The sequence below is a fragment of the Colletotrichum aenigma genome (assembly GCF_013390185.1).
Source record: "Colletotrichum aenigma strain Cg56 chromosome Unknown KSG_Cg56_contig02, whole genome shotgun sequence".
In the NCBI taxonomy this organism is placed as follows: Eukaryota; Fungi; Ascomycota; class Sordariomycetes; order Glomerellales; family Glomerellaceae; genus Colletotrichum; species Colletotrichum aenigma.
In genome coordinates, this window is record NW_023500908.1 from 5194463 (window position 1) to 5218261 (window position 23799).

Consider the following 23799-nt stretch of genomic DNA (forward strand, 5'->3'; position numbering starts at 1 on the left):
GAAAGGAACGTGGGGTCTGCATCTGGTCCCCGAAGTTGGACCAAGCGGGGTCATGTAAATTCAAACCAATGACCAGAAGTAGGATATCTCTCCTTGTGAAAATCGAGCTTTGACATGTTGTCTGCATACTTCCAACATGCGATGGTCTAGCCAAGCGGTGGCGGTTAGCCCATCATGTCCTTGACGCGCTGTTGGTCCACGGCACCTCCATTGCATTGGGGGCTACGCTACTATCTGCTACTGTTGGGGGGAAAGATGTGATCATGACATGCTTCGGGCGGTGGCCCAATTCAACCGCAGCTTCCACCGAGATACCCCGAGTGAAAATTAACCATTGTTGCTATTCATGGTCAAGAAAAAACTAGCTATTTATGACTGGAACCGTCTGTCTGCCTACATCAGGTTACCTACCATAAAGGCACCACGCTTCGTCTTCTCCCACGAATCTTGTTCGAAATCAACTAAAACATCCATTACGCCATACACATCGAGTCGCGTCAGGTTGTTGACTCTTCGATCCTCTCCATCTGCACTATGAGACGATTTTCCAATTTTCTTGGTCAAGCAGTGGCTTTATGGTCAATTTCTCTCCAGCATGCGGTTGCTCTCACAACAGCCCCACCTGCTGTTCAAGTTGGTGCTGTGGTCCCCACGGAAACAGGTCAAGTAGGAGTCAACCCTGTGAGCATTTTCCCGCCTGCCTCGAAGTTGTGAGTACGATCTTCGTCCATTTCAGATTTCATTAAAAACCATTGACATGTACTGCACCGCAGCCAAGGTACGATCACGCCCGACCTTGCACGAGGGACGATTAAGACGATCACTACGGGACCTACGTCGCGTCCGGTTACCACGACCCGAGAAGCATTCTTCTCAGCAACAACGAACGCAGCCGCGGACATTGACATCAGCATTATCAACCCAGCACTAGAATCCTTCCTTGAAAACGCAGCCCAGAATGCCCCGGCATGTGGGCTTAAACGTCGTGCTTATTGTGGCGCCAGAGCCTTTGTCGATCATTTCGAAACCCAGTTCGATAAGTCTGTTGAGGTCATTCAAGATCTTGAGGAAGCGATCATGGAGGGCGCGCCGAAACATCCCATCAAGATCGAGGTGGAAAAGGCGATCGACTTGACTAACGCCGAAGGAGAAGCTGAAGCGGTTCCTGATGTCGCCTTTAGCATCATGTCAGAAGGTGAAGTTACTGCCGTCGAGGCTGGTGCACCTGCCGCTATCGGAGCCCTTGGAGTTGGCTTTCTGGCTTATGCATTCCACATCTACGGCTCGACGAAAAGCTCCGGAAGTACCAAGCCGTTGATCACCGGAATCCACGTCCCTTCGGCGTCCCTCAAGGCTGTCAAACAGACCAAACGGCCCACAAAGACCGCCACGATCTCAACGAGATCATCTACGAGCACAAAGTTGTGCCCTGACCCAACCAAGACACCGGTAAGATACACGACACCTTCTGAGATAGGTTTCGATATTCTGACCACAGTAAATAGTTGTGGTGTGGAGACTATCCAGAAAAGCAAGACTGCGATATGCAGCTCCCCCAATCGAAGGAAAAGCCTCCAACCTGCAAGTCTGTAAGTAATTTCTGCTGCTTTCAGCTGGTTTTGATTGGTATTGAGTTCCTGGGGCGGCGTCTGACAACAATCAACAGGGCGACTACCAAGGTTGCAAGTGCAACCCGCCGACAATTTTTGAAGGTGCTGTGGTCTCCCAGGAAGAACTAGCAGCTATGGCGCAAATTCAAGAGCTCTTCAAGACACTTCCGAAGGAGTTCCCGAAGCTCCCAAACTACGGTGAGTGTTCTAAGAAGATGGAAAATATGGACCCGAAGATTTTCAAGATGTAAGTTATCCCACCTGTTTGAAGTTCCTGGATCGTGCGACAGGAACATGCATAGGATGACGCCATGGTTCTGGACATGTATGATGTACATCGCTGACGTTGTCCCCGTGTAGTCTGTCGGACAAATTCTGCACCGATAATTTCAAGCTTGACAAAGACGTATCCGCCTATTACACCCCGGCAGATGTTTCTATCAATGCGTACAATCGCTACAGTTTCACGCTTGACTGGAAGAAGTCCGGCAAAGACAAATGCTCTAATCAATGCAGGCAAATCTTCGATGAAGGTTTTACTACCAACACCGCATGTAAGTAAGACTCATCTATTTCGATGTCGTAGATTCTGATAACGTCTCAGGTTCCTATGATTCCCATACAATGGCCCACAACGGTACCTTGGCCTTGGACTGCGGAGTGGCCAGCTTCGAGATCTTCAACCCGGACACGGCATCTAGCGGCCCAACTTGCAAGAACGACGCCAGCCCAATCCCTTACAACGTCTTCTCTGGCTCTGATGGCATCATTTACAAAGAGTTCTGCCAGGAATGGGACGCCAAGTCAGGTCTACGTATGGTTGTGGACTCCAAGGGGACTTCGAAGATCCCCAAGCCGCAGCTGGGAAGACGCACCCCACCTGCGAGTCAAGACACCTGGCTGAAATACAACTTCGAGCTCAACTACAAGCCTGAGACTGGTGCGCAAGCTGGCGCGCAGTGCAAAGTTACCTGCAAGGACGCCTTCACTGCCTTTGCCAACTCCAAGTGCGGCCAGAAGGGAGGTCAAGGAAACACCATGGCCAATTATGCCGAGTATGACGCGGGGTGTGGAAAGTTCAGTTACCAAATCACCAAGCCGGTTCCAAAGACCCTTGGTGAGCCTAAGTGCTTTGGAACCGACGAGTTCGGTGACCACGAGGACATAAATCCGTCTTTCCAGGAGCAGTATGTTGGACACGTATGCACCGGCTCGGCATTGCGGAACATTACCAAGGGCGACTCGAGCACCTTTATTCACTTTGACACAATTACCAACAAAGCACCGTACCAGATGAACGTTTATTGGGCTGACGGATGCTCTTTGGAGACAACGGAGGAAAACATCCTCTTGTGGAAGCCTCTTGGGGACCTGAATGCGGCCAACTGCGCGAGTCTTCTCCTGGACAGTTACAAAAAGTGCAACAACGAGGGAGCAGGCGGGCGAATTCAGGCAGGTTGCCTTGTGTATGAGTTCAAAGCGTCGACAGAGAGGCCATCGTGGTACATCCCAAAGTAAGCGGCTGCGTGCGCACGAAGTTTGTCGCTGTTATGAGAGGAAGGTCCATCCGCCATTGCCGCTTGGTGGTTTTGGGGTTTGATTGGGTAATTTCGAGTGCTTCAGCTTCCGGTGGAATTCACAGTCAGCTTATACGATTGGAATCGCAGAGTGTCGATGGATGTAGCAGAGAAGTGAATGAACAGAATAGAAATGTTTTTGGTCGTTTCTGGCATGAAATGTTGTCAAATGGGAGAGTTGGTGGCAGTCATATCCAGATCGGCAGTGGGAAGTATCGGGTCGCCGTTGAAGTATGATCTGTGCATATTGGGTGAGGTTGCTTCCAAGGTGCATTCAATCCATGTTTCGTCTTCCGCAATCTCTTGAATCTCCAGCTGGATCTTCCTGTCACCTGTGGTTGAAGCACGCAATTATGTAGGCCAACTTCATTACATAAGGGCAGGGGGCCGTCAATTACGCCCGATACGCCCACTAAGCTTAGGTCTGTCGTAAACCAATTGGCGCCTCGCTTGTGCCATTCAGAGACAGCTCTTAGCTTCAGCTCAAAACACCACGACCCGCCAAGCGTGGCACATCTGCTGTGATGCGAGTATTCGCTCGGTTTCGCGTAGGTGAGTCAGAGATACTATGGTTATGCTGAGTCACCCTGTTGGAGAAAATCTACTTAAGCCGTATGAGATAATCGGACTCTCAAGTTCCTCGATTATGTTCGGCAATTGAGTTTCGAGGAGAAAAGTCTACATACTCTACATTAGCACTCTTCCATACGCCGCAATCACACCAAAGCAAGGATGGAATCAACCGCATCCCAACTACGCAGTCGGAGATGGACGCGGGACTCCTACCTCATCTCCACCGACACCAGCCTCGTTCCCATCCCCGAGCTCAATGCAGCTTTCGCTTCTGAAGAGTTCTACTGGGGCAAACCGCTCCCAGCCCCGGTTATGAAAGAGACTCTCCAGAACTCGCTCTGCTTCGCCCTCTACGATATCAAAAGCCATCCCGTCGAAGTCGCCGAGACACTTCTCAGAGCACAAGCCGCCAGCTCAGATGGGGTCTCAACCCAAAAGGCCGAGAACGCACCAACCCTGCTCGGCTTCGGCCGCATCATCACCGACTACACCACCATCGCATTCGTGACGGATGTTTGGGTTCATCCTTGGACGCAGGGAAAGGGCCTGGGCACTTGGTTGGTGCAGTGCTTGCAAGAGGTGATTGAGTCGATGCCGCACCTGCGAAGGAGCATGCTGCTCACGGGTAGCTGGAACAAGTCGGTGCCGTTCTACCAAAAGTTGATGAAGATGGACTTGATGAATGAGAACACCGGGAAGAATGAGCTTGCTGTTATGACTATGATATGGAAGGGTAACAGCCATTGGGTTGAGCCGGAGGCGTAATGACATTTTAGCATGTAGCTTAGGGGCGTATGACATGATGATTAGAAGAACATGATGCGCATGAGAAAATCCTTTTGTAAAGAACACTGTGAAGGTCCTTGAGATCTAGCAAATTTCTAGATTTCTATTAGTCTATAGAAGGTCTCTGCGCATGAAGACGGTGTGTCTGCCCAAGGGGTTTCCGTCCTTGTCAAAGTCAGGGTAAAAGTTCAACTCCCTCCAGATGACTTTGTAACCTCGTCTCGCATACCACAGCTCGGTGGACATCTTCACACACCTTGTAAGCATTTAAGCAACATTGGATCTCATGTTTGGAGATTACTCACAGCGGGAGGGCGCCCATCCAGATGTTGGAACAGCTCCTCTCTATGCTGGTCCTCCTTTGCTACGGTGTCCAGCATCAGGACCTTGGCGCAAAGCGGCTCGCTGGTAGCCATGCCCTCGACCTCATCCATCGCGGCTCGGCCGATGCCCGCACTCTGCAGCGCATATGAGACGTAGAGGCTCTTGATCCAATACAAGTTTTCTGATGGGATAGGGAGTTGAAGTCGCATTGCGGCGGGGTTGTCAACGTCTAGTGAGATGTGCCCCACGGGATGAAAAGTGATGCCGGTGGGAGTGCGGGGAGTTGCGCGGAGGGAAGTTGCTGTATCTTTCAGAGGCTCTTTCTCCTGTCATATGCCGTCAGTACTGTGGCAGTAGACACTAGAAGAAGGGTCACGGGCTAACCTTTGGGAAACGAGTTGTGTGTTTTGAGAGCTTAGCCTCAGCTTCAGGGTCATCTGGGGCAAAAGCCTGCGGGAATGTCAGCCGGCTCGCCTCCTGAGATCTGTCATATTATTCATATCATGCGGCTTGTATTGGCCTTGAAACTTACGATCCAGTAGATGCACTTCTCGCCAGATCGTTGCTCCTCTTGCCAGTCGGGCACCTTGTCAAAATGCCAACCGCACTCCGTCCGTTGATCCACCATCCGAGTCGCGTGCTCGGGCGAGTCTGCGTCGAAAGGGACTAACTGAACCTTTGATTTCGACATTTCGATGGCGTTTTTCCGTGAGGAAAGTTCCAAAACTAGAACTGCAGATGATTGAAAGCTTTTGCGTCATAGACGAAGGGTATTTGCGATGAGTTCCGAGGGGCTTTTGTACACATAGTCAATGATGCAGTGACTCAATCCCACATCTCGGCTTGACCCACCACGGCAGACTTACTATCTGTTAGTGTTTAGCTGGTGACTCGACCAAGTTACTAACACTTCGTGTCGGCTCAGCTCACAAACACCCTGGATCTCTCGCCTTATCGGCCTCGGCCCCAATCAGCGTGCCGAACACTGACATTAGCATGTCGTCTCAGGGCGCGCTCAAGGCGTACAAGGCATCTTCAGTAGACATGACAACTCAGCCACCTATGTCTTTCTAACGCAGCATACCTCTGTACAAGATAAGCTCATCAAAATTGCAAAACCATGGTTATCCCGGCATTTGATCTGATTGATATGATGGTATTACGTGCATGAAAAGACAAAATGTCGCTATCGCTCCTACTCCGAACATGAACAAGACCCAACCCAATCTAAGATAATGCCTTCTAAAATGCGTGCAGGTCCAGCGCGTGTCTACTGCGGCGGCATCAAAAACGTGCCGTTCGCAAGCCACGTCCCCGCCGGTGTGTAGTCTAACGTTACGCCGTCTTTCATGTATGCAAATCTAAAATACTCTGGCAGCGCCAGCTTCGGCTTCCTCATCCAGATGAACTGGTTGTCGCTGTCCCCGTCCGCAAAGTAGTACCGATACCGCTCCACGTCGTTGACCAGAGCGCTGATGCCGTCGAAGCGGGTGTCGTTGGGCGGGAGGAGCCAGCTGAAGGTGATGCTGGGCTCGAACGAGCCCGTCGAGAGGATGGGCTTGGCGATCTCGGGAAGCAGCGAGTTGAACGGGCCGTCCTCGCGGAGCGCGTCGGGCGTCTGGAGGATGGAGTCGAAGCCCCAGCGGGCGATGCCGTTGACGAAGAGCCCCAGGACCATGCCTTGGTAGAATAGGGATGACCGCGTCTGCATGCTGGTGCCGGGGATGAGAAGGAAAGTCATGATGTAGTGGTGAATGCGAAGGTCGACGCCGGGTATCGAAAGTCCAATGATGATGCCGAGAAGGAAAAGGGCGTAAAGGGCGAGGAACTTGGGAAGCCTGCCCTCCAGCCAGAAGAAGTAAACTTGTTTCGCCATGACGAAGGCGAGAATGGTGAGGATGAGAGCCAAGGCGGGCTTGGCTCCGGGCTGCGACTCGATGTCGTGGGCAGTGAGGCGCTGGATTGGCATCCAGGCGAAGGTGTAGTTCGACAAGGCGCCGAACCAGAAACCTCCCAGCCAGAGGACGGTCTTCTCAAACTGGGCCTTGAGGCCGGTGAGGGTCCGTCTCACAGCGATCCAGTACATGACGACGGCGCAGAAAGCCGCCGGGAGAAGCCGGCCAGTGAACATTGAGATCCGGTCCGGGAGGACGGTGGCGACGTGCCGGGAAGTCGTCGGGGGGTCGGAGCCGAAGCTGACGTGGGCGAAGATACCGAAGAAACTGACGAAGAATTGCCATTCGGGCGATGTTGTGAAAATGGAAAAGATTGTGGTGAAAAATAGTGATGTCGGGAGGAGGATCTGTCGGGGATCCCTCTTGCCGCACTGAAGACTCGGGTCGGCCGTCAAGTTGAATGAGAGCGGGAAGTACGAATCGAATGAGATGGACTCAACGCCATTCTTCGTGGAGCTGTTGAACCTCTCATGCTGTCCGATCCGATGAATGCGCCCGCACCCTCCGCTCAAGTCAGTGACAATCCCCGCGTGGATAGCCGCGGCGCAAATCATCGAGTCGCCGCGGTAGACCCCGTCGCCGACAACCAAATGCTTGTACACAATCTCCTGAGGCCCGACATTATGCGGGTTCAAGAGCTTGTGAGCCATGCAGTTGGCCGGGCACTTGAATGAGAAGGACGAGTTCGTGAACGGCCGGCAGTCGGCGCCGTCAAGCCCGCAGTCGTTCTTGAACTCCCACAACGCGTCCGAGCAGTCGAGGTTCATCACGTCCTGGCCGAAGCTGTCCTTGATCGCGCGGGATGAGCTGAGCGGGATCGAGAAGGCGACGACCCATAGAGCGAGGAACACGGCGACGATGCCGGCCTTTCGGCGCGGCGTCGGGGCGATGCGGTCGAGCAGCCGCGGGGGGATCTCCTGGACCCACGGCAGGATCGGCTTGATGGTGTGCACCCGCGGCGGCTGAGGGCCGTAGAAGCAGTGTCGCTTCTTTGTCGCGGGGAACTTCTGCTGCATGATCGACGACGCGCTGGAGCCGCTGTTCCTCGGCTCCAGCTCGAATTCCTCGGCGTCGAATAGCTGGGCCTCCTCGTCCACGTTCCCGCGTCTCGTCGGCGCGTCGGGCTCTGGGTCGTCGGTGAAGGGCACATCGTGGTGAGAGCCTCGTCGGCCTGCATCACCGGGGGCGCCCATTTTCGGTCCTCCGGTCTTTTTCTCACTCTCACTCTCACTCGCTCTCTCTCTCTCTCTCTCTCCACGCCAAGCCCTTTCACAATTCAATCCGCCGTGCAGTGAAGCTTCCCAGTCTCACAGTGTCGCTTTCATGTGTGATTTATCCTCTTAGCTGGTTTTCAGAATTGGCCGTCTGCCGTTCTTCTGCTGACAAGGCTCCTCGACGGTCGATGGTCTTGGGTGTGTGTTCAGGGGTGGTGGAGAGAAAGCGCCACGAGATTTGCAGCGACGTGGTCGAATTTAGACTTTCTTGGAGGGCAGAACGCCGCCGACGTGGAAATTAGCACGGTGAACGGAAGGATCAGAGGGGCGCCCAGTAATAATACCATTTGCTTCCGGCGGGTGGGCTGCAAATGGACGAAAGACGACCGCCCGCCCCTCGCCCCCCTTCCTTGGCTTTTGTTGTGTTGGTCTCAGGGGGTACGAGCTGTTTTGAGACACGAGCGTCTGAGCTTTTTCTCTTCCCTTGTGCGGATAATGGGCGACTGAGACAGTTAGTGGAGACGGACTATTGCGGTAAGCGGCACGTTCGGCCTGCGTCGATCATCTCTTCGGGTTTCCTCTTTCGCTCTGTCACGTTGCGGGCTGTTGTTTTCGTGTTGGTTGGCGGTTGAAAGACGCGCCCAGACCGACAAAACGAACGTGGCCTCGAGATGCAGCAAGACACAAAGAGCGTGAATGGCCAAACGGCTGGCTTCGTGCATCGTAAAGTTGCTTCCATTGGTGTTTGTCTCTCGCTGCCCAACTTTGGGGCGGTTTGGCTCACTTAATATGAAACTGCAAGGGGCCCTGGCCAATAGCGCTGAAGATAAAATTTCAGTTCGAGGCCTGAAACTAAGATTGGACAGTGACACATGACACAGGCGGTGAAGAGGCTTTTCAAATCAATTGAGAACACCAAATGTCCGCTGCTGGTCGCCATCGTGATATGCAGGTCTGAATAGGAGATTGGTGCATTCAAGATGCCCAATGACTGTAACGTTTCTTCAACAGTGCACTTCGTTACAACAGCCATTTTCGAGAACGCCAGATGAGCGCGTTCAGTGCGGCTAGTCATTGAGCGGTGTGCAGTCTCACCGATCGGGAAACCGGAACTCGGCAGTGCCATTAATGCACTCTTCAGACGCAGGTTCCCATGTCGCCACCATGGTGCAACTACTCAGTGCGAAGCGAAAATGCTAAAGGTTATCATCGATAGCGAAGTTGCATCGATGCGAAGCGGCCAAGATGCCAAGATGGTGAAAACAGTTTCTCAGGAGCTCGATGGCTGCCGTTGAAAGAAAACCTCCAGTGTGCAGGGTATCATGACGTCTCACTGCTACCTTCGGTCTCTCCAACGTAGTTCCGTGATGAATCACACTAAACCCCAAGCTTTCACCTTGAAGTCCATAGCAAGAGCCTCTGCAACCAGCTTTACAGGGGCTCGTGCCAAATAAGTATGCGGTTAACAATGCTGGGTCACAGAGAATCACTTGGGCATTTTCAGGGAAACGGCTCAGAACACCACCAATTTCATTTTTGCAATAGCAATACACGTGAGGTAGAGTGATCATGATGGATCAGCTGTGCAACCAATTGTCTGTGACTTTATCCTAGCTAGCCCAGGGACAGCAGTCTTATCTTACGACTGCCTCAGAGCACACCACCAGGTACGTAGTTTCGGGGGAGTTACAACTTATTCGACTCAGCGGCAGCATCGAACATCTTGACTAAATTCGCGAAGCTACGAGCCTTGAAGGTATGCGCGGACCATGTTCCTAATTACAATGCGTCACGGACGACCTGGTCACAGGTTCTCCTACCTTAGTTGCAGGAATGCACAAATTTGACGTTTTTCTCGTTTTGGGTTGAGGCGCGCATCGCGTGGGACGCAAAAGAATTGCTGGATTTGCCTACGCTAGGTATGACGAGATCAAGAAACTCTGCAGTCTTAATGTCTAACCCTCAAGTCATACGAGGTTTCAATCTGATATCCAATGATAAGCATCTCTTCGGACATGTTCATGTCGATATGCGAGCCTTATATATACAACGAGAATGGAAGCTTGGGCAGATCGAAGAAGTCGCCGCTCATTCCAACATCTTTGTTACTATATGCTACCGTGAGTTCCCGCAGATCCCTATTTCTCAATAGTCCCATCGACAATCTCCTTGTTGTCAATGAGGACCTTCTCATATCCAACCATGACCTCGCCTCTACTAGAGTCGATCCAGCTTTTCTCTAGCTTTCGGCCAATTTCATGATACTCCGAGTCACTTGCAAGTGACATATCCCGCACCCAATAGGTGAGGACTGCATGCGAGTTGATGACGGCCCATCCTGCCTGGAACCTTTCCACCATCGCGGCGGGAGCTCCGCAGACATTGCTAAGGCAGGAGGTCCGACGTCTAGTGAATCACATATATCACAACAAGCTTTGGCGACGGGCAATTGCCGTCACACTTCTCAAAATAGAGTATTTCATAGCCGTATGTCGCTTGACAAGTTTTGATTACCGAGGCGGGATTGATGTTGTCGCACACGTGCTTCTCAAACTCCTCATCAGTCTTATCAGCATCCTTCTGGTGGAAAACAAAGACTTTAAGAACGTCGCGAGGAGACATTTTGAAAATCATTAGGGTATCAATCAACAAGAGCAGTATGTTCCGGAGGAGGCGCCGTTGAAGTCGTTCTCGATTGGGATGGAATCAATTCCTTTTGCAGTGATTTCGAAAACTATAGAAATAACCAACAACCAGTCTCTGATGTATACCTTTGGCTTCTGTTTTGACTCTCGCCATTTGACCACCAGCTAACAATTCACCAAAGGTCCCTGAACCAGGCAGCGAACTCCGCACCTCGAGGGTTGGGACTTTGGTGAGTCGGCGGAAGAGCTCTGCTCACGGACCCATTTCGGTGGCCATTTCCAGAAAGACGCAACTCGCATAAGCTGTACGCCACATTGGCGCATGTAAGTCGAACAGTTGTGCAGCCGCTGTGAATTATTGCGTCAACTTGCGGAGTTGGCCCATGTTATCATGCGGCACCGGCGGAGTTGGGTTTACAGCCACGTTCGACGCTACTGGTAACTAACCAGAAACAAGACAGTCGATAAATTCACTCTCACTCATTTATCATCAGATCAAGTTTTTCATAGCGCAGTCAAAATCAAACTCCAAAGTCTCAATTTGCACTTGATCTGTACTTGCTGCGCTTATCCGTTCGGCAATCCGTCGGGTCACGTCATACCTGCACCTCATAACAGTGATTGCTTCCACCGTGTCCTTACGGTTTGCCTTTGAGCGATACTTTTCCTCAGCATCTTTATGAACAAAGACGTCGAGCCGGGCGCCAAGCATGTTCTCACCCCTTACTTGAATACGATGATCAAGGGCCTGGCGAACGGCGGGCTGACGCCCACTCTCCAACAATGGATGCGGATACATGTTACTCGCTCTGTCACCGTGGATCTTTTCTGCTGAGTCACTGCAATTATAACTTGCGCAAAGACTCTCTCGTCTTGAAACGAGACGGCTGGAAATCGGGCTCACGGGGTTGCGGAGTTCTATGAATATTCAGATACCAGGCTGATATGGACCAGAATCCAGGGAAACCTGAAGCAGATCTTGGGCAGTTCTATTAAGGCCACCCACGCTAGACTTCCATCAAGAACGGTGTAGTAGTTTCGAATTGGGAGGAAACTCTCTCGTCATTTACCAACGCCAGAATCAGAGTCCTCAGCATGATCCCCACCTACTTTATAATTCGAAGGCCTCTTATAATTCGACTCCAGGCACCCAGCTCAAATGCCATGTGTTGTGACTGGAATTGAACTTCTCGTACAGTCCTGAGTCATGGTTTGGGCGTTGGTCGCTTCGTTGGACGCTCTCAGCAAACTTCCTTCTTGGTCTCCCCTCTTGACGGGCGTCCTACCTGGATTCAGAAATGTCTACTATTTGTTACATTCTCAATCTTATTCTCAGCGACGGGAGGGTCCCAAACTCTTTTCTGTTGAATTTCATTCCACGGCCTTGCCTGGATTTGCCTCGCGGTTCTGACGCTTCACTGCGCCGCACCGCACTGTTCAAATCAAGGCAGATGTGAGGACGTGATGGGGCCTATAGACACCAATCGCCCTCATGAGCACCTCTTCTTGAGGCGTAGAATTTAAGGATTGATAAAGAGGGGGCGAGGCAGAAAGCATGTTCGTTGATGGTTTCAATTCGGAAGGTTCTCACGCAGTGGAGATGGCTGTAGGGAACCAACTGCCAAGCTTCGCGTTCACGAAAGGAATATCACGATCGTGACATCTCAAGTGGAGAAAAATGGGTAATTTGAGGCTTCGAATACTTGGCAAATGCCTCGCCGCAGTCGATACGGTAGCAAGCGGATCCGTTGGGGGCTGTTGGTAGATGCTGTTGGACGCTGTTGGACGCTGTTGGATACTGTTGGCGGGCCCTTTCTCTGCGCGCGGGTTGATGTCGCCGAAGGATCGTGTGTCTGGGACTTTGACTACATCATTTGATCAAAGACGAGTCTTCGTTGAGCATTTACAGTATCCATGGATGTTTAATAGTTCGGGGGCTAGCTTAGGCAAACTGCCAATCTCTGAACGATGGAGTCTCCTGAAATACCATCGCCATCACCTAACGGCCCCAGGAACAACCAACGGACCCCAGATCTACGAGGAGCTTCACGCTTTCGGGCTATCCGCTTCGTGGGCACTCAGATGAGGCAGTATGAGGCAGTGTAGGCTGTGATCAGTCTTTGGCATCAATGTCCGAGACCCCGTGTCTCCCTAGTTGGATGATATAAAAGATAAAGAGCGAATCGCAAAAAAATCATGTATTCAATCTTCAACGACACAATCAACTCATCTATCAACGCATCATACTTGTCTACTCATCAGTCCTTGACCCGCATCAGAGCGCATAGCTTCTTCAGAGCGATGAAGCTTCTCTCCATCTTGGGGCTGCTATGCAGCACTGCCTCGGTAGTCTCTGGGTCTCAACTTACACGTCGAGCGCCAAAGTGTCCCAAGCCTGAGGGCAGTACTACGGATGCTCAGATAATTGCAGCGTTCAAGTCCTCTGGACAATGCTTCAGCTACACTGGCGCTGGCAATCGCGAGAAGAGTATTGCTCCCTGTGCCGGCGTTGATGGCTATTGCCAGAAGGTCAAAGGGGTAGAGAACGCCGCAGCAGGTGTAAGTCAATATGATTTCATGTTCCATTCAGAATATCCCGTCAAACAGATTGGTGATCGTCATAGTTTTGCTGATACGAGTGTCTTAGTGTGAGCTCTTCGTTCCTGAGGGCGTCAAACTTGATAAGAGTCTCGCCAACAAGGACGAAGATTGTAACGAATGGTACGCCGGGCAATGCACATGTGAGTGTGAGTTCTGTGAAGAGATCGCAGACATTGTCATCGAGGGCCTCGAACAGCTGGACAGTGTTATTTGCGCTGTGATGCTTTCTTCCTTAACCTCCATCGCCGACGCCGGTCTCACGTTCATCCCCGGCGGCCAAGCACCCAAGGCTATCAAAGCTATAGTCCAGGGCGCCAAGTCTTTCTACGAGGATGGGGCAGAAGCGGCGTCATTCTTTGGGAGCTAGATCGGCCCTGCATGCGGGATACCGGATTTCAACTTCGATATCACAATGGTGTTTGGGTCTCTCCTCGGCGCCCCTGACTCTATGTCGCGTGGAAAACCTGTCGGCTGCAAGAAGAAGAACAAGAACGGATGCCGCGATGTTAAGCCAGTCCCCGATCCCACGACGAAGCCAGACCAGCCCACGGTCAAGCCTACCGACAAGCCGCAGCCTACAACGACACCAAAGCCCGTGACGACACCGAAGCCGGAGACAACATCAGCGCATACAACATCCTCGCCTGCCTCATCCACGACTGAAGCCGGCGCCGGATGTGCCTACTGCGGCGAGTTCGGAAAGACAAAGGCAGCTCGTGATGAGAAGTATCAACTCATGTACGCCCGTGCGGGCAACTCTGCCGATGCCCCGGCCTGCGTCGTACCTCCTGCAGACGGATCGATAACCAAGAGAAGCCTTTTTGGTTTTCTCCCAGACCAACTGTCGTCGCGATCATTGCTTTTGAAAGGACGTGGCCTTGCCGAGAAGGACACCAAGTTCGATGGGTTTTTGCTCGGCGGTACGTACGAGGTAACGTTATCCATGGGAAAGTATATGCAGGGAGCCGATGCCGAAAAGATTCCGGAAATCAGCAAGTTTTGGGCGTACAAAGATCCACAGAATACGAATCAGTGCAGCGTGGAGGTGGTGAAAGATGCCAACAAGGCAAATGGAAAGAAACACGACAGTAAGTGGTCCCTCGTCAGTGATGATGGCATATAGTGTACTAACAAGAGCGCAGCCGAACACGTCTTTGAAGCCCAAACTATCATGCGGTTTCTGTCCTGGCTGAGCAGTGATTCTGGCGGAAAGCTTGGGACCACATACAAGATGCCATCAGCTGCATGGGTCGTTGACACGTTTTTGTCATCCGAAGACAGTAAGACCGAATTCCTTATCGTTTCGCCTGGCAAGATCAATGCTGGCGATCTCTTCACCCCATCTTCCGGCGAACGAGGGGGTGCCCTAATTGCCTACGGATTCGGAAGATCCGACGGGGTCAAGTCAATTTCGGGAGGCCAGAACGTTGAGCGTATTCCAGCCACTCGAGGCAACAAGAACCTTGCCTTACTGGAAAAGGAGATCAATATGGCCAAGGGGAAGTGGTTTGGCATGAACAGGGTTGCCAGTGACTACTCCAAGATGAACACACAGTCTATATTCCGAACAGAAATGCGAAGGGTAAGAAAGATCAAACAAGAACTCCGTATGTTTACTTTCACAGACGCAACTAACCAGAGACAACACAGGGTGTGGCCCCATTTCAATTTTTGGGCGCCAGCGACGGCCAGACGGACACCATCTGGAAGAAATGGGCCCGCGTTGCGAACTGGATAGACCTTGTCATGTACACTTTCGTTCAACAATACAAATGGGGTACGCGCGCTGGCGAGCCCAAAAACTCGAAGGGGGATCCCTCGATGCGGTCTCTTTGGGCGTACTGGATCGAAAAGGAGCTTGGCGACATCGAGGCCCTCGCCGCCGCCTGGGCGACACAGTCCGCAACTGTCTTCGACCAAAAGTTCCCGAAGAACAAGCGATCCGCGGCCGAAGAGAAGTGGATTAACGATGCTTTCGGCACCAATGGCTTTGCTACTGCAGCTTAGCTCAAGTTTCCCCGCCCGGCCGGTCTCTCAGCCGGCGCCTCGATTTATGGTGCCTATGGCTGGAAAGATGTCACATTCGATGCTTCCAACCAGAACCCGAACATCGGCGTCCCGGACAAGATCGTTTAGGTAATGTCTTGGATGGTGGCCATGTTGGAAGATTTGAGGTTCAGAAGGCGGAAAGGTGGACGGGATGGGTTTTGTGTGTGGGAGCACACCGGCCGTGGACATATTGTCATGTTGCTTGTTTGCTTGGACTGTCTTGTTGGCTCTGCTTATCACTTTTGAAGTTGCAACTGTCTCTACCGATATTGATTCAAGTTCACTGATTACTGCTTGTCTCTTGCGTTATTTACCCGCAGGAAGCCTTCCAAACACCTCAGAAGCTCAGTCCTCAAAGTCCTGGACAGCCTCTCTAATTTCCCCCATCACCTTTCCCACGCCATCATAAGTGCAACGCACAACTTCCATCTCCGGTGCCTGCTGGCCTTCATCTTGGCCGTTTCGGAGCCCCTCAACTTCCCCTGAAGTTGTTGCAGGATGCTCGATCGACAGATCCCAGAAGACCACCAGGAAGCCTCCCTCATTCTCGTTCCAGAGCTCTGGTGGCCGGTCAATGATGATGATGACTCGACGCCAGTCACTTCGAGGCCAATCCACGTGGTTGATGAGTCGCGAAATGTGCAAAGTATCATCGGCGTGCTCCCGTGACGCAATCTCAGCACAGGCATGCGCTCTGCACTTCTCGATTCTCTCCTCGGTAGATGCGTCCACGGCAAGCGGCATGGCCCAGAGGTCAATGCGATCGTGGAAATCAAATCCAATTCTCCAGCGCGCTCTGAATGTCTCTTCGTGGACCTTCTTAGCTCGGGTTTTCAGATGGTCCGGGTTGGCAGACAAAGGCGTTGTGTCGTATATCTGATAAGACATTTTCGGGCGCGTTTGTCCATCCTCATTGTCCGAATCCGAGTCTGAGGGCGATCGTGCATATTTCTCGGGTATTGGCAGCCTCACAGCACGTCGCCAGGCGGTAAAGCAGGGCGTATTATCATGACTGGGCATTTCCTCAATGACGTACTGCAAAAGAGCTTTGCGGGGCGCCTTGCCGCCTGTGGATGCTCTTCTGGTGGGCGTTTGGGGCATATTTGCGGTTGAATGGAAGTTTAAAGATGCACTTCAAGAAAAAGTTAGGAAAAGAACCAAAGGGCGGAGTTGTTTGATGAGAGAATTGAGAGACGCGAGTATTTCATTTGATCGATGAGAAAAAGGAGGGGCCTTGTTGGTGCTGTGCCTCATTGTCTCGGGCGTGTGTCCAAGGTACCTGGTACTGACGGTAAAAATAGATAAGGCACCTTGCCCTGGTATTTAATAATTGATTATTGCCGAAAGGTCCCAACAGCAATAACACGGGCTGTGCGTTGTGTTTACCTGCCCTCCGAATGACTGCCTAGTACGCTATTCTTGGATTGAGTCAATTCTTCGAGATTTGCGCAACCACTGATGATGTGCATCACTGCCCCCAATCAAAAACTTTACTAGCTCCACATTACAGCGATTCGTCGCCACGAAGTCCGCCAATCAAGGAGTTCACGACCCATGATCCTCAAGATCTCAACATAGTAGTTGCCACAAATGTAGAAGTTAGAAATTGCCCTTAGACCAGCGTCTTAACCAACGGGTAACAACCTTTGGGGACAATTTTCCAAGGATGTAGTCAAAGTATTATATCTCAATGTCCAACGTTCCGGGTACACATTTTCTAAGACTTAGTAGGTAGCTCACTAGGTTACTTGCGGAAGGCTCAACCATCTACTCGAGTCCAATTTTAAGCTCTGATCTGACGGTGAGAGTCCATTGAGCCTTTTTGTGCAGAAGCGGTCTCTTGGGTTTTCCCCTCCTTGCGATATCTGGCATATCAATGTGCTAGGACTGCTTTTTCTCGGAAGGCTTTCGTCCGTAGATGTTGTACCTGAATCGATTAGCAATAATCACTAAGAATAGGTGAGCAACTGACATTGGCCAGTACGCGTGAATGGATCTGTTCCCCAGATCTTTTCGCACTTCCACGAGAAAAACTTGGACCTCCTCCTTTGTCCAACCATGAGCTCTGGTCAAGGGTGCCATAGTGAAGGATTCAAATCCAGCAATGAAGTTTTCGTTAGCCCATATGCCCAGCTCCTTATACTCGGGATACTTCGGCCAATCGTTGGTCGGCCACTTATGCACCTCCATCTTGACGTCCACGAAGCCGGCATCCTCAAGAACCTTCACAAGAGGCGGAATCTCCTGGTAAGGACGTCCGAAAATGCCGGCAGCTTCTCCAAGCAATTCAGTGCATCTGGAAATAGCAGAGTCCGACTTCAATGTTCCGTCGTCGGAGCGTGCATGCAGGTCTAGTTCAACTAGTTCGACATATCCACCTGGGGTGAGGTGACTAAGAAGTTAGGAACACAAAGATTAGTATCGTGCAGAACGTTGACCAAACGATGTGTTTAGAAGAGTTGAAGTTGCGTAACCTACTTAAAAACCTTAGTTGCAAAGGTTTGCCAATTGCCAATTGATGCGTTCATGAATCGGCTGTGAATGTAGTCGAATGGTTGCGACCAGTTCCACTCCTCGTCTAAATCATCCACTTCAAACTTCACGTTGGGTGGCACACTTCCGCGAATTAGTCTGGTTGATGATATTTGTTTTGTTGTTTCAATAGTGATGTCAAATCGACGGCAGGGAGTACTCACAAATCTGACATGGTTGGGGAAAGATCAAACCCAATAACCTAGAGCTCAAATAAATGATTACAAACTTCATTAGTCAAGATAGATAGGCATTGTTACCTCGGCATCCGGGTGTTCCTCTCCAAAGTCCTCCGCCCAAATACCGGTACCTGTACCGACATCGAGGACGCGCGTGACCTTTGAGTTGGGACCGTTGGCGGGCGCGAGCCCCAGGCGGTTGTCGAGGGTAAGAAGACAAAGATGGTGTTGCAAGTCTAAAGCCCATGTCAGCGCACCTCGTAGATGAGGCGCTCATGAAGCTTACCTAGTCGCTCGTTTTCTCTCTCGTCATTGGGAGCATGGTATCCTTAAAATGTCAGAAATCGGACAATAATCAAGATGTTATTTAAAAAGTCAGGACATACGTCCATCTTTGTACTTGTGGTACGTCCGGCCGTTCTCGACACGGAAGTCGCGGATTGAGTCACTCAGACTAGCGGTCGAAGATGCGACACTCTAGATTGAATTGATTGATTAGAGCAAGTCAGTGGGATAAAGAGGAACTTCTGCGTACACCTCCAATTTCCGAGGATGTGTCATTCGTCGCCTTTGGCCATCAGGGATTAGCATCAACTAGGTCAAGAGGCTAGGCGTGGGGTGCGATTTACCTCATCGGCTGCCAAGTTGATTGGGTTATTGGCCTGAACAGGGACTTCAGCGGTGCCAGTTGCGCCGCTCGTGGCGTTGTTGGCGCTCATGACTGATAGCAAGGGCGAGATTGATGAATGCAACAGAACAGAAACATCAATTGTACCCAAATCATTCGGACCAAGTCCTTTTATGGGTGACGGTCGCTTTTATTACCCCTCTTCCTGACTGAAGCGAGTTATGCATGTTCCCTGCCAACAAACCATCACATCACCAGTGATAAGGCCTGCGCTGTTGGTTGTCCTGCATGTCACCCTTGGCGAATGTAATTCCGTCCGCGGCCCCCCAAAAGATACCTCAAAGTCCGCAAATACTCCGCTAATCCACTGACATTAGAAGTAGATACATAAGAAGCGCCAATTCACAAACCTCACTTGAGACCAGGGTCCTAGAACCAGAGCTGCAAGTCCTTTCTTCAACTTCTGATCGCCTGCACCAACCGCACTCGTACCCCATTTCGCCGAGAAGTCGCCGCAGCCGACCAAAATACCGAACTACTGGTCCAACGAAGTTATGGCGGTGCTGAACCCGGCCTCGCGAAAATACGGCATGGTCGTGCTCGGAGCCTCCGGCTTCACCGGGACGATGGTATGCACACACATCGCGGCCCATTTTCCTACCAACCTCAAATGGTCAGTGGCCGGCCGGTCACAAGAGCGTCTCGAAAGGCTGGCAGCTAAATTGAAAAAAGAATATCCCGATCGAGTGCAGCCAGGTGAGGCCCCGGGGTGCCCTAAACTTTGCTAGACTGGTGGAAATGCTAATTCGCAACTAGACCTTGAGATTGTCGCGCCAAATGATGCTAAGACACTCAGGGAGGTGATCGGAAGAGCCAAGGTGTGCATCAGCAGTGTCGTCTATGCGGTCGACGGAGATCCGATCATTGAGGCGTGCATCGACCAGCGGACCGACTATGTTGACTGGTTTGTGATGTCCGTTGCTTCGTCAAATGATATCTAACAGCGAACACTAGCGCCGGTGTTCCCACTCTTGTCCACGACTGGGTCACCAAATATCATGAGCAAGCTGAGGCAAACGGCGTTGCGGTAGGTCGCGTCCCCGCCTGACTTTTCATGATAGACAACATCAACGCATCGACTGACCGGCATCGCAAATAGCTGATTCATTCTTGCGGCGCCATGACTGGAGAAATGGATCTTTTCGCCATCCATGCCTGCCGCGAACTCAAACAGAAATGGTCGGCACGAATGGGGAAGATGACGTTGCGAGTTGATGATCTTGAGTAAGCACACAGTCTGATGCAATCTGGTTGATGGGGTCTTATGCTAATTGATCGTAACTTCCAGCCCTAATGTAAGCGGCGGCACCATGCGAACGATGCTGTCATTCGCGAGCGGAGGCCCGAAAGCAATTGCGGCGGCTGGTCACCCGTCGCTGCTGACGCCGATTCCTTACACGAAACCCATCGACGCGGTCCGCGCAATCCACACGGATCCCGTGCTTGGATTACTGACACTCTCTTCGCCGCCGGGCGACCAAGCGCGCACCCTCATCAATAGATCTTGGGGTCTCCTGGGCGGTCCCGAAGGTAGCTGGGGTCCCAACTTCCAGTACAACGAGTACGAGAGGGCGCAGTCGTATGTGGGCGCCGTCTTCAACTTGATCCGCTGCTATATTATTCTCACTGTGTTCTCGGGGGTGCAGTATCCCTGGTTTTACAATTTGTTGATGCGCTTCGCACCGGACTTGGGTGTCGGCCCGTCTGAAAAGCAGATCAAGAGCTTGCCTTTCACTGCGGCAGCTTTCGTTGAGGCCGACCCCGTTGAGGAGAAGAATCGTGGGAAGGGGTGTCTCATCAAGTTGAGTTACAACGAGGGAAACTACCCCTTCGCTGCCATGCTCATGGCCCAGGCGGGAGCCACGCTGTTGTACGATAGGAACTTGTCAGCGGGTATTAAAGGCGGATGTCTGACGGCTGGGGTGTTAGGGCCGGACTTTGTGGAGAGGGCAAGGCAGGGAGGTCTCGAGATCGAGACCACCATGATTGAAAATCTCAAGCTCTGAGACGATTCTCTATGATCTATCGCGTCTTTCCATGTAGCAAAAGTGTTGGCAATTATATGTCATCATACACTCTTTCTGCGCTGTTTACTCTGATGCATTTTGAAATAGATGCATCGTTATTCATGTATGCTCATCGTTACGTGTGCCACTTCGGCATCAATGTTACCAGCCTGTAATGTCACTTGGTCAGGTAGGGATTCAGTAGGGCGTTTGCTATCTGAGATATGCAGAAAGAATTCGGTAAGTCTATGGAAAAGGCACTGCTGTACGCGCTACCTATGTCTTATTTACACGAAAAATGGTCAATGTCAACCCGGGTAGCGGCCGGGCTACGCTCCGCCTCCATTCACTCTAAACTTCGCAAGTGTACTCCATCGTCAAGTTCACATGCGGGACACCCTCGAAGTTTGCAGGCACCGCATACGAAATATTGTAGTACCAGTGATTTCTAAGCTGATCACCATACGAGATAGGCAACTTCTCCAATCCAGGCGCAGAGACGTTGACGTTTAAGCATGGCAATTCCTCCAAGCCGGTAATAGACTTGCCTCCCAGAGTCCATGATGGGGGGATTCCGGAAAGGGCAAAGGTGAAGATATCAGAGCCTTCCTGAGTCTTGTTTGGGTATGAGATGCTCAGGAAGTTCTCACTCGCAACGGCCTGAATCGTCGAAGCAGAAGGATAGAGCAGGAAGAAGCCAACCAGGGGCCACGGCTTATGCGAAGGGTCCGAAGCCCAATGCGCAATGGCCGGCACAAATTGATCTCCTCGGTTCTCTGTCTCAGCGAGCTGCTGTCCGCCGATCATGAGAGGTCCACTGATCCAGGATGTGGTGGTGCGAGTGACGTCGGTGTCCAGCTCTTCCTTGATATGTCGCGTGAGGCTTCGTGACCCCGTCCAGGAGCCCTTGGACTTGAGAACAGCTGCGGTATTGTTTGACATGTGCTTCGCGACCGTCTCTGCAACCAAGGAGATTGCCGCACCCTGTGCAGCATCGTACATCAAGTCTCCTTCTCCCAAAAGAGGCTGTGGACCGTACTCACGGCCAAATACAGACCACCAGTACATGGGGAGAATGGACGAATACTTTGTCATGTCACGGGTGTATGCCCGGTCATATGGACCGACGAGATTGCCGAGATATGGGTTGTAGTGCTCCGCAATATCTTTCCACAACTCCGTCAAAATGAACTCGGCGTTCTTGGTCAGGGTGGCGTTGCGAGGTCCGTAAGCGATGTTTGCAGCCAGAGCCCAGACATCCATGCCGTAGTAATTAGGCGCGTTGTACTCGCCGAGGGTGTTAGATCCGTTGGACTTGAAGAGCTCTAGAAGCTCGCTCCCTTGAGTGTTGGCGAAGTTGATGAAGGCAGAATTTTGACGACGGGCGCCAATCCAGCCGACTGTAAGGGCGCGCATGAGGCCTGGGTTAGAGTAGCCAAGAATGAGGTTGTCGCCATCGGGGTAGCTGCCGTTACGTCTCATAGCGCCAACGGCTTGGATTTCGAGAGCGTCTTCAATTTTCTTGACGAGATCCGCGCCAAGGAGGTCGGAATAGAGCTCCACATCTTGCACAAGTTGTGTTCTACATTGCTGTTAGCTGCCGTTGGCATTGTAGCATTCGTGATTTTATAAAACTTACCCAATAAACTCTCTCCAATTCGGATCGTATGTAGTCTAGACCCAGGTGAGCATACACGCCGTCAATGGGTCCACGGACCCAACTTACATAGATCTTTGGTGGATAGAGTGTGGAGTTGGGAGTTGGGTTCGGCTCATCAGGCGAGAGCTTAAATGTTCCATACCACGCTGACTCAAAATCCGACGTCATTTGGCACTGAAGACTGCGCTCGTAATTAGTCAAAGGAATGATAAGAAAAACCCAAATGAGCTTCTTACATGTTCTCAATTGCTGCCTTTGCGTTTTCTACGTCGTTTCCCTTGTTACGATGCAGCAAGCCCGCCGTGTACCAGGCAGTGAACCTGTTAGACCACGGTCCCTTGTCGGGGTAAAAAATCGCAGCGTACGACTGGTCCCATCTAGCGTCCTGGACCCCCATGGAGTAGTCAAACAAACTTTGAGCACCTTTGGTAGTGTAAGTCAAGTTGAACGTCTTTCACCATTTGCGCAATTCTTACTGGCTGACAACTTGGGCTTGCTGGCGGCGTTGACCCCCAGCGTCGCGCCGGAGGTCAAGAGTGAAGCGACGACCAATTTGAGATGCATCGTGCCCAACAGACAGTACTTTTGCGAGGACAATTCTTGGCAAGGAATCCCAATACGTTCAGGCCGCTTTCTCTAGCTATATATGCCCATACTGACAATACCCCTTGCCATAGCTCGCCATGAGGACCACGCGTTCGATGCCGCTATATCCCCTAGTCTGTGGAATCAACAAGGCCATCGTCATGAACCCCTCACGCCAACCTCCGCACTGCTATGCTGTCTTCTCTCACAGAAAGGTCCGCCAATCAAAGATACCAATCCCAGCTTGCCCAGGCCCCGGTCCGAACCGGGCCGGAGACCGGTGGACCATCTCCGGCCCCCGGGCAAGGTTACATACCCCAACTTGGGAGAGAAGCCGCTGCGCTAGTGAGCTGAGCTCAAGCGGGGTCACGAGTGACCATTTTGCGGGGGAGAGACCGCATGCTGGCCGGGGATAGTGGCACCATGGAGGATAAACAGGGTAAACATCGGACTGGGGCTTTTCCCACAGGCGGGCCAGTGGTTGTTGGTGATATCTGGCCGTATCCGGTGCTGATAGGTACCATTGCCGGACGATATTTCCGCACCCCTGAGAGGTCACGTTACGCATGGCATATCGCCCGCGATACCTGATTCGGAAGGCTTTCGCCCGATAAACTGCCCTCGGCACCGATAGCTATTGCCGACAACGTGAGGGATTCCCCAACCCCGCTGGTATCTCCTGATCCGAACTCTGTTGGCTCGATCTGGCGCGTATGGGCAAAATCCCCCGAGCCGCCTGAGCCCGACAGATTGGATCGTGTGAGAGCCGGCCCGGAGGTTGGCCGGGCTTGTTGGTGCTGATATCGGTACCCGAG

At 51.8% G+C, this 23799-nt stretch overlaps 10 protein-coding genes across 10 annotated transcripts; 5 read left to right on the top strand and 5 right to left on the bottom strand.

The window, feature by feature from the left end:
* Window positions 1-595: 595 nt before the first annotated feature.
* Window positions 596-3128, top strand: CGCA056_v003422 (uncharacterized protein; the record flags this gene model as incomplete). Its single annotated transcript, XM_037318679.1, has 6 exons — window positions 596-666; window positions 774-1449; window positions 1506-1589; window positions 1667-1857; window positions 1971-2164; window positions 2215-3128. 6 exons carry the CDS (start codon window positions 596-598, stop codon window positions 3126-3128), a joined length of 2130 nt encoding a protein of 709 aa, XP_037182967.1.
* Window positions 3129-3919: 791 nt separating this feature from the next.
* Window positions 3920-4525, top strand: CGCA056_v003423 (uncharacterized protein; the record flags this gene model as incomplete). Its single annotated transcript, XM_037318680.1, has 1 exon — window positions 3920-4525. One exon carries the CDS (start codon window positions 3920-3922, stop codon window positions 4523-4525), a length of 606 nt encoding a protein of 201 aa, XP_037182968.1.
* Window positions 4526-4657: 132 nt separating this feature from the next.
* CGCA056_v003424 (uncharacterized protein) lies at window positions 4658-5561 on the bottom strand (the record flags this gene model as incomplete). The annotated part of the gene is made up of 4 exons (XM_037318681.1): window positions 4658-4792; window positions 4852-5196; window positions 5255-5320; window positions 5403-5561. 4 exons carry the CDS (start codon window positions 5559-5561, stop codon window positions 4658-4660), a joined length of 705 nt encoding a protein of 234 aa, XP_037182961.1.
* Window positions 5562-6140: 579 nt separating this feature from the next.
* On the bottom strand, window positions 6141-8018 carry CGCA056_v003425 (Uncharacterized protein; the record flags this gene model as incomplete). The annotated part of the gene is made up of 1 exon (XM_037318682.1): window positions 6141-8018. The coding sequence occupies one exon, from the start codon at window positions 8016-8018 to the stop codon at window positions 6141-6143; it is 1878 nt and encodes a 625-aa protein (XP_037182962.1).
* Window positions 8019-12880: 4862 nt separating this feature from the next.
* Window positions 12881-13652, top strand: CGCA056_v003426 (uncharacterized protein; the record flags this gene model as incomplete). The annotated part of the gene is made up of 2 exons (XM_037318683.1): window positions 12881-13243; window positions 13332-13652. 2 exons carry the CDS (start codon window positions 12881-12883, stop codon window positions 13650-13652), a joined length of 684 nt encoding a protein of 227 aa, XP_037182963.1.
* Window positions 13653-13697: 45 nt separating this feature from the next.
* On the top strand, window positions 13698-15292 carry CGCA056_v003427 (uncharacterized protein; the record flags this gene model as incomplete). Its single annotated transcript, XM_037318684.1, has 3 exons — window positions 13698-14373; window positions 14428-14867; window positions 14936-15292. 3 exons carry the CDS (start codon window positions 13698-13700, stop codon window positions 15290-15292), a joined length of 1473 nt encoding a protein of 490 aa, XP_037182964.1.
* Window positions 15293-15679: 387 nt separating this feature from the next.
* CGCA056_v003428 (uncharacterized protein) lies at window positions 15680-16435 on the bottom strand (the record flags this gene model as incomplete). Its single annotated transcript, XM_037318685.1, has 1 exon — window positions 15680-16435. The coding sequence occupies one exon, from the start codon at window positions 16433-16435 to the stop codon at window positions 15680-15682; it is 756 nt and encodes a 251-aa protein (XP_037182959.1).
* Window positions 16436-17215: 780 nt separating this feature from the next.
* On the bottom strand, window positions 17216-18764 carry CGCA056_v003429 (Secondary metabolism regulator LAE1; the record flags this gene model as incomplete). The annotated part of the gene is made up of 9 exons (XM_037318686.1): window positions 17216-17261; window positions 17307-17726; window positions 17813-17950; window positions 18031-18068; window positions 18127-18281; window positions 18332-18373; window positions 18432-18522; window positions 18581-18613; window positions 18675-18764. 9 exons carry the CDS (start codon window positions 18762-18764, stop codon window positions 17216-17218), a joined length of 1053 nt encoding a protein of 350 aa, XP_037182960.1.
* Window positions 18765-19227: 463 nt separating this feature from the next.
* On the top strand, window positions 19228-20739 carry CGCA056_v003430 (Trans-acting enoyl reductase; the record flags this gene model as incomplete). The annotated part of the gene is made up of 5 exons (XM_037318687.1): window positions 19228-19429; window positions 19490-19637; window positions 19688-19760; window positions 19833-19957; window positions 20022-20739. The coding sequence occupies 5 exons, from the start codon at window positions 19228-19230 to the stop codon at window positions 20737-20739; spliced, it is 1266 nt and encodes a 421-aa protein (XP_037183877.1).
* A 351-nt stretch (window positions 20740-21090) lies between these two features.
* Window positions 21091-22963, bottom strand: CGCA056_v003431 (uncharacterized protein; the record flags this gene model as incomplete). Its single annotated transcript, XM_037318688.1, has 5 exons — window positions 21091-22321; window positions 22379-22413; window positions 22466-22580; window positions 22636-22822; window positions 22876-22963. The coding sequence occupies 5 exons, from the start codon at window positions 22961-22963 to the stop codon at window positions 21091-21093; spliced, it is 1656 nt and encodes a 551-aa protein (XP_037183876.1).
* Window positions 22964-23799: the final 836 nt, after the last annotated feature.